The sequence below is a fragment of the Seriola dumerili genome, unplaced genomic scaffold, assembly GCF_002260705.1.
Source record: "Seriola dumerili isolate Sdu_G_001 unplaced genomic scaffold, Sdu_1.0 BDQW01000723.1, whole genome shotgun sequence".
NCBI classification, from domain to species: Eukaryota; Metazoa; Chordata; class Actinopteri; order Carangiformes; family Carangidae; genus Seriola; species Seriola dumerili.
Genome location: NW_019174978.1, coordinates 844298 through 853354, shown reverse-complemented (window position 1 = coordinate 853354; position 9057 = coordinate 844298). Strand labels below are relative to the sequence as shown.

Sequence of the window (9057 nt, the reverse complement as noted above, 5' to 3'; positions counted from 1 at the left end):
CAGCATGCTAGTTAATATTCCCCCATAAAATCCATGTCATCGCGCAAAAAAGCTAAAACAGAATATGCTTAGCAGGTGATAAAATGAGTGGGAAAACAAAAAAAGTATATGGACTCTCAAAAATCTTTCACAACGGGACAATATTTAAATTCATGTTACACGCTGCAATAGCTGAATCAAATCGATGAGTACTTAAAAAAAAACATAACAATAATTTCCATTCTTATCTCCCCAAAACATGGCGCCTCGCCTCACACACAGAGAAACTAACACACACACACACACACACACACACACACACACACACACACACACACACACACACACACACACGCTCAAAATATGAAGAGAAAGGGAGGAAGGAGGGAGAAGGAGAATGAAAGACAGAGAAAAAGAGAAAGAGGGGGGTGATAACAGCTTCAATAAATCATCCGGACCAGTCGCTGCTCCCCGGGGATGTGGGATGGATTAAATTAAGCACTCCCTCTACTCGTGTGTCTATCCATCCCTCCATCCTCTCTCCCTCTCTCTCTCCCTCTCTCTCTCTCTCTCTCACTCTCTGCGCCGTATAAATGCCAACAGCTGATCGCGAGACGGCACACAGAACACCTCGCGGAAGCTGCAGAAAGAGAGAGACCGAGGGGAAGAGAGAGAGAAGAGAGAGGGATACAGAAAGAGAAAGAGGGGATGCTGTTGATCCATTCGGCCGCAGGGAGTCTTATTGTGATTTTTTACCGACCTGAGTAGTCGCTGTTAACCGGAATTAAGGACTATTTCTGCGGCAAAGAGGGAAGGACAAGGTGTCCGACATTTATTTTGAAAAGCTTCCAAAATCGTCCTTCCATTTTTTTCACCCTCTCTTATTTTCTTCGCATCCCTCCCTCCTCCTCCTCCTCCTCCTCCTCTTCCTCCTCCATCTCTTCTTCCTCTTCTTTAAAGAGGCCCGAGAGCCACCGCACACGCTGCAGGGTACCTTCCACCGCCTCTTATTTTGTTTTTTTTGTTTTTTTTTCTTTTCTTTTTTGACTGCTCACGAGCCTCTGTCCCCCGGTCTGCCGCCTGCCCGCGAGCTCTGAGAGCGCGAGGCACCCCCCGGAGGGAGCTGTCCGGTGCTGAAGTTGCATTTCTCTTCTTCTGTGCACGAGGACCTAAGCAGGGAGACGGAAGACGGTCAGAGACTCAAACAGAGAAGAAATTATAAATAAGCGGCGGTGGAACGGAGAAGTCTTTCACAGGATCAGTCCACGGCTCTCGCTTCCTCTGAATCTGAGGACAATCTTTCTCTGGTTCGCCTGTCTTGTTGGTGTGTAACGGGCGAATCACCACGCTGGCCAGGCCGTCGGCGATCGGCTGTTTCTGTGAGTGTGTGTCGTTGTGTTTGTGAGAGTGTGAGTCGGTGTCGCACCACCATGCCAAGGTCTTTCCTGGTGAAAAAGGTGAAACTGGATGATTTCTCCACCGGAGCGGATCTGGAGAACGCCTACCGGCACAGGACAGACCTAAGCCTGCGGCTCCATGACAAAGGTAGGTCAGGCTGCCTACACAACGAGCACTAACAGGTGTCTCAAACACAAGTCGGTCTCTAAGAGGAGGAGGAGGACAGGCAGGGAGTATAACGATGCTGTTTCCTAAATAAGGCTGTATGTGTGTGATCATGAGGTGGATTTACCTGTTGTGTCAAGGAAGGATTCCCTCACTGTGACTCTTCTTTAAGATCGACCCCATTCAGGGGCTGCCACATCGGTGCAGACATGCAACTCTTAATAAAGGATAACTCTTACTGTGTCAATAGCACTCAGTGTTTATAATGAGCGTAGCCTCTTTCATGTGTGCATTTATCTCCTATGGCATCACCTGTTCTTATGAATACCCTGTAATATTTCTGTAATTAATCTGTAGCATTTAAGGGTTGTGTGCTACCTGTAGGCTGATGTGGGTGTACTCAAGGCAGATAAGTAGCCTATAATTGACAGCAGAGAGTTATCACATAGTTATGCCCTTTCTCGTGGGTAATAAAAGCTTCAAAGCCACGCACTAAGCAGTGCATTGCAAAATAAGCAATTCTTCATGACTTCAAAGGATTATTAGTGTCGACTGTAAGAGCTACACGTGCACTTCAGAGCACAGGGGAGCGCAGGATGAGAGGGACACGGTAAAAGACTGAAGGACTGACAATCTCAATAACCAATACTGCCTGCTCAGTGAGTGTTACCACACCACATAATCTAGCACTTTATTTACTGAGAGTATAACAGCTAAAGCAGGCTTGCTTTTAAGCGGTCGGTCGGTTGTAAGAGTTGAGCTGCCACCGAAGCGGAAAGGTCACTTGAGAAATCAACTAAATCCAGCGCGTCCCATGTTTCATTGATTTGGGCTCATCGTCAGCAGGGACCCCCCCCACCCCCCCCCGCCGGCTAAGTAAGGTTAAAAGAGATAAAGACTGGATAGAGGTTATTAATATCTGGTCCATTTTCACTTGGTTTTGTGGAATTTCACAGGGCAAAGCTCAGCCAATGTCTAAATGTTCATTAATTCACAAACCTGGTCTCATGTGGACAAGTGTCTGCAAGGTCAGTGTGATGCTAATGATGTTTTTGATGATGCATGAAACCGACACTCACACTATCCCATAGACTGGCTGTGGGTGTCTTATACAGACATTGATTTCATAAAACATTGGACAATAGTTCATGTATCGTTTAAACATACCACTGACAAAATCGTCCACCCGCAGGTGCAACACAAATAAGCAGCGGTTTAGTTATTTTTCATGCTGCAACGCGGTGATGAAAAACGTCACCACCATTGGACAGGTGTTTTCCCGATTTGCTCTTCTTGGTTGCACACAGAATAACCCCCATCACAGGCTCCTATCCCACATTCTGCATGAGGGGTTTGACTGTGCTCTGTGTCCAGGTGTGCCTGTCCTGTGTTTCTGCAGTGTTAGCAGATTTTTGCACGACAATTCTTCACCTAGACAGGAGATTTTTAATAAACGTATAACTCCCTGTGTGCTAACAACAGCAGCCACAAGCCTACACTTTGATGATTATCACTAAGATACAAAAGAGGAACAGAATTGACCTGCCTGACCATTCTTATCTGACTTTACGGCCACTGATGAACTGTTGAATGTACAGTAAGTTAACAGATTCTTAATCTGAGTAACAGTTTCTATCCAAGGGGATTGATTGTCTTGATCTGGATCTTATTGTCTTGTCTTGGTGTAAGCGTTGAAAATGAATAATATTTCACTAGATTTAGTCTTTAGGCGTAGCGGGGCAGGTCCCATTGCAGTTATCCTGAAGCGACAGTGTTATTCATTGTTTGGTGCTGCCCTCTGCTCCTCTGAAGCTGTGAACTTCCCCACACCCTGCAACTGTGTGCGTCACATCTTAGCCCACACCAAAAACCAGAGATGTCCTTGTCATGTAAATGAAGCCACTGCTCTGCTTCCACCTCAATGTCACTGACACGTTGATGCACATCAACATGTGTATCCCGTGCACTCTCTCTGTACTTCTCTGCTCATAAAGCAAAAAGCTGTCAGTGGTGTATTCATAATGTCGAGGTTAACAAGCCCTGCTCGGCTTGACACGCGATCTGCCGCCTCAGCAGCACCATGCAACGCTGCCTGCACCGGCCACCTTTTGTCTCCATCCCTAACATATGATGGAAACAGCTTAATGCGGCTTCTACAGACAGTACAATACTGGCTCTTACCACAAAAGCGCACCATGTTAGGAACAACTTTCTGCTTGAACGAACCGGCTTTTAGAATAATTCATGTTCCACTCGTGTTCCCTGTGCTGTGTGTAATGGGACTGTGTTTTCAGACGGGACGCCATGGCAGATGTGCTAGCAGGAGCTGTTAGGCCTATCATATGTAGACAGATATGCGGTGTCACATGGGGCTTGTTGCGTCTGCGGCTTACTCAGAAATCCCCAGAGAGACTGGATGGATGAATAATAATACCAGGCATTTCAAAGGATGCAGGATCAGGCTGTTTGCAGCATATGATGGCGATGCATGCAGTAAATCACACCTGTCTTCTTGAAAACTTCTAATATGACAAATATGTTGCAAAAATATGCCACATCCAATTGATCACAACAAGTTTTCATCTTATTGATATGAAGCTGACATTTAGTGGGCCGACTTAAAAATAGCCATAATAGAAATAATCTTGATTTGTAGACCTTACATCCTCTTACTTTCTTTTTTTATGTTTTGTTTTGTTATGTTGCTTTTGGGTTGGCTCAATGGAGATGTAACTTCTTAAGGTAAATAATGGGTAGGCACTGGGTATTTATTAGTTGTATTTGAAGTATAAAAAAGTAGCCTTTGTTACTATTAATATGTACTGCATCACAGGTTGTGTTTATAGATACCTGTGTTCAGGAGCAGTTAAGTCTGTATTTAAGCTTTTAACCAATCATTTGTGTTCCTTCAAATCACCAAATCAAACCTATGTTGTCACACTATGGATAGATTGCCACAAAAACTACCCAGTGTGTTTATAAATGTGTGTTTAGCAAAAATGCCTGTGTGACCGATTGCATCTTTGTCCCTATGAACGTAGTAAATGAGCAGAAAACAACATGTGTACATCCACACTAAGAAACAATGTATTTAGACTGTCTGTCTGTCAGCTGGATCTAAAGGTATCTTATAATGTGTGTGCTTGCACATAAGCTCGTCAGAATGTATGTATGTACTGTAAGTACATTACTGTACTTTATGTAATTATTCATTTCTGTATTTAGCCTGTTATGTAGACACATTCACATGAAAAATACACATTAAATTGTAAATAACTGGCATTTTGTCAGCTATGCATGTATCAAAAGGTAGTAGCATCATCCAACCTGCTCATATACAGTTTATCTATACTGCTTTAGAATGAGTTTCGATATCTGTGTTTTCTCATAAGGCTTGCAGTGCAAGTCTCCAACCCCCTGATCTGTAAGAAACCTCTAAAGTGTTGACTGCACACACTGAGCCTGTACAGCAGCCTTGCTGTTACTGTCCATTGACCTGCACTGCACTGGATCTGTCCGTGGTGCTGATGCTCATTTTCACACGCTAAATCAGCTTTCTCAAGTTCAGGGTCAGCCGGTACGCATTTATCTTCCACAGAGGAACTGTTTTAACTGCAACCTTTGAGGGCTGAGGGGAATTATATTGCTGAATTATCTCTGGACTAACACTGCAGGCTCTTTTCACACGGGCAACAGGTGTGCAGGAGATAAACATACATTCTGTCCTACAATACGCCAATTCAGTCTTTCACATACTGTATGTTTGCAGTTTAAAGTAGTAGTTGCTGCTGCAGTACTGATGGTGAGATGACAACCTTCCCTTATCACTTGTGCGGGGCAAACTCACGGAATGGGACTTGGCCGTGGCTATAGTTGCTGCAGTATCACTATGGGGCAGATACGTACTTGAGGGAGTGCAACTACCACTATATCCTGTGTACTTTTACAACTGAAAGATGCCATTTTTTTCAGTGCATTTAGAGTGAGAGGAGGAACAAAATGATTTTATTAAAAAAAAATACTGCATATAACCATAGATAATGTTGTGGTTTAGATGTCCTGGAATTACATGTAAAATAGCTGACCGAGGATCAGATCTTACTGGAACCTTCTGTTTCACCTACTGTGTTGCCATATTTGGTTTTCTGCTCTTTCAGCTTCAAGGAAATACAGCATCTGGCTTCTCAACACATACATTGTAGCACCGCCTGTCATGTCAGCATTTGTGTCCATCCGTAGCACTCAGTGAACAGCTTAATGGTGTTTCTACATACAACATACTGATCTAACGCGTTACATACAACAACATGTTAGAAACAAGTTACTGCTTGAATGAACCACCTGTCTGGAATACTTATGTCTCTGTGTCTGTATTATGATAAATGCACTCAAGTGGGATGCAGAGGCAGAAAAAACACCACACAGCTTTATATGCCGGCTGTATGTCACTAATAGTGTGATGCTCACTAATATAGTTGTTTACTAATATAGTTGGAAGAAGCACTTATTTAATTCCACAAATTCAGACTGTGTAATGCTGGTCAGTACACTGTATCTCAGTCACTATTGTCTCTGTGAGGAAAGATACAGCTGAGGAAGGGGGACTATCTGATTTCACTCTGTTCTTCCTGTTCATCTGGCTACGCCAGTCTAATGGTGTCAATCCAAATGTTTCCCCTGTTGTCAGATAGATACACACTTCTTCTGCATGTGCATCATGTGCATTGCTTTTGCTATGAACGGTCTCTGGCGTGGTGGGTGAAAATGTTTGCGCCTGTGCTTCTCTGTGCCTCTTGAGATTTTTTTTAATATGAAAGTTGCATTCTTTACTACCTATCAAACCATGTTGTGGCTGCTGCAGGGACAATTACCATTTGTCTGATTTTGTATACTGTATCTCTAATTCCCTTTTTTATTATAACTTCCACCACACTGTCCTTTAACCTAATACTGTTTTCTTTTTTCTATATCAGCTGGTTACATCAGTGACTACATCAGCCCTGTTGTGTACGATGGTGAGAGTGACAGTGGGATCAAGGTGCCCTCTCCTGACCCGCTCTATGATGGTATCCACAGTGACTACGGGGCCCCTGACTCTGAGTCTCCTGACAGCCCTGGCTCAGAAATCACTGACGGCTACATCAATGGAGATGCTGCAGTGAGTGAGGGTTACACAGTGGATGCCTTCTTCATCACCGATGGCCGTTCGAGGAGGAAAGCCCTCGGCAGCCCCAGGACCATTCAGAGGCACACCTGCAACGAGTGCGGCAAAACTTACGCCACGTCTTCCAACCTGAGCCGGCACAAACAGACACACCGCTCGCTGGACAGCAAGCTGGCAAAGAAATGTCCAACCTGCGGAAAGGTGTACGTGTCCATGCCTGCCATGGCCATGCACCTGCTCACTCACGACCTCAAGCACAAGTGTGATGTGTGTGGGAAAGCGTTCAGTCGACCTTGGCTTTTACAGGGTCACATGCGCTCCCACACAGGCGAGAAGCCTTTTGGGTGTGCCCACTGCGGGAAGGCCTTCGCAGACCGCTCAAACCTGCGCGCTCACATGCAGACCCACTCGGCCTTCAAGCACTTCAAATGTAAACGCTGCAACAAGACCTTCGCGCTGAAGAGTTACCTGAACAAGCACTATGAGTCTGCCTGCTTCAAAGGCCCCTTCTCTCCTCTTGGCCCCCTAGATGCATGACCCCCTGCATAGATAAAACAACAGACAAAACTGCAGACATAAATTACCATTATCCTTACAGAATGAACTGCAGGCACAAACAATCTATTTTTTGGTCACAATATGACCTTGCTTTCCCTCCTCCCCCTCTCTCACTCCTCCCCCCACCTTGCTTTCCATTGGAGCCTATTCATGATGATGAAGATGATGAAGATAGCACAATTTTTCTCCTTGAGATTTGCCCACTTAAGGATTTAACTGATCTACGCATGCACTTCCTCAAAAAACTCCTCACCTCCTCTTCCTCTGGTTGTCCTGGATAGAGACAATAAAACTAACTCGGCTTCATTCTGGCATCTAGATACAATATGACACCATATATTTTGGGACACAGATGATGATGAGGATGACGACAAAGACAATAGTAAGCCTATAGCCACTGGGTTCCTCCCTGCACTAAAATGCAGTGAAAGTTTTTCCTTCAGATTTTGTTTTTTTGGGGAATAATAGTAATAATAATGATAATAATAATGTTCTGCTGCACCAAGTGACCATATTCTCTCCACTACTGAGGTAAAAATACTATTTATTTATTTATTTATTTACTTATTTATTTATTTACTTATTTCAGCATTTTTTTTCTTTTTTAATTTATTGTAAGTTTATACTTGATTTGATAACAATGAAGTGATACCATTATTTATTTGTTGCACTTTAATTTCTGTGTATGTATGTAGGATATTTGCCAACCTCTTTTTATCACTACAGGCCAAAGCATATGTCACTTTTTTGAGTACTATTTTTTCCTATTATGTTGTTTACCTTTTTCTTATTAACGTTATTGCATGCAAAAAAAAAAAAAAAAAAAAAAAAAAAAAAAAAATGAAATCTATGCCAACATCATAAAAAGCTTATGATTTTTGCCAAAATCCAATAGATAGAACCTGAGGGCAATATTTTTTCTCTTGGAGCCTCCGTAGGACTCTTTAAAAGCAATAATCACCTAATGCATGGTATTTTATGATGAAGTTATGAAGTATTACCTACTACTGTATAGCAGTTTAAAAATCAGGTATGTTTTACTTCACCTATAGTCATAAACAGAAAAATACTAATATTACAGACATCAGGGAACATGCCAATGTAGTGTTAGAGTATCAAAAAGAAAAGTCCTGTCTTTCCTCTCTTGTTATGCACTGCCTGCCTCTTAGTGAGTAGAACTAATGTAGGATGTAGGCTAGAGAGGCTGGGATCAGCTGCCTGCTGGGTGTGAGGCCTATTGTAGGATAACTATAACCCCGACAGACCTGCTTGAGGCTAACTCCAGCATGAAATAAGCCTGCTAACAATAAGCAGGAGAGGCCTCTCAACATTTTACTCAGATTGGATCATTGACCATTCATGACAGTGCAGTGGTTATTTTTTAAGTTTTGGGATGTTAAAATAGCATTCGAATGTTGGAAAACATCCCTCCTGTCCTGCAGCCAAATAATGTAACAACAGGTCTTTGAGAACCTTTTAATAAGGCTAAGGGACATCATATATTTCTCTTGATACAAACAAAAACTAAAATTAAGTTAATATAGCAATCAAACTGGAGAATTATGCACTGAAATGTGCACGGACCCAAAATGATAGGTAGCTTACATAGTATTTAGCAAAATCTCAGTATACTTTCAATAGAATACCAATTCAGAGTTTGGTGCATTGTTGAAGTTGGACGAGGTCAACTTTAAATGCAATGCATTATTCAGCTACCCTTCCAGTGCACTTCCAAACCCTACAGCGTGCATTCTTAAACCACAGAAAAAAGCATGCACTTAAGATGGATGGTC

General features: G+C 42.9%; 1 protein-coding gene across 1 annotated transcript; it reads left to right on the top strand.

Annotated features, from left to right (window-relative positions):
- Positions 1-1409: 1409 nt before the first annotated feature.
- Positions 1410-7243, top strand: scrt1 (scratch family transcriptional repressor 1). The gene is made up of 2 exons (XM_022765687.1): positions 1410-1524; positions 6516-7243. The coding sequence occupies exons 1-2, from the start codon at positions 1410-1412 to the stop codon at positions 7241-7243; spliced, it is 843 nt and encodes a 280-aa protein (XP_022621408.1).
- Positions 7244-9057: the final 1814 nt, after the last annotated feature.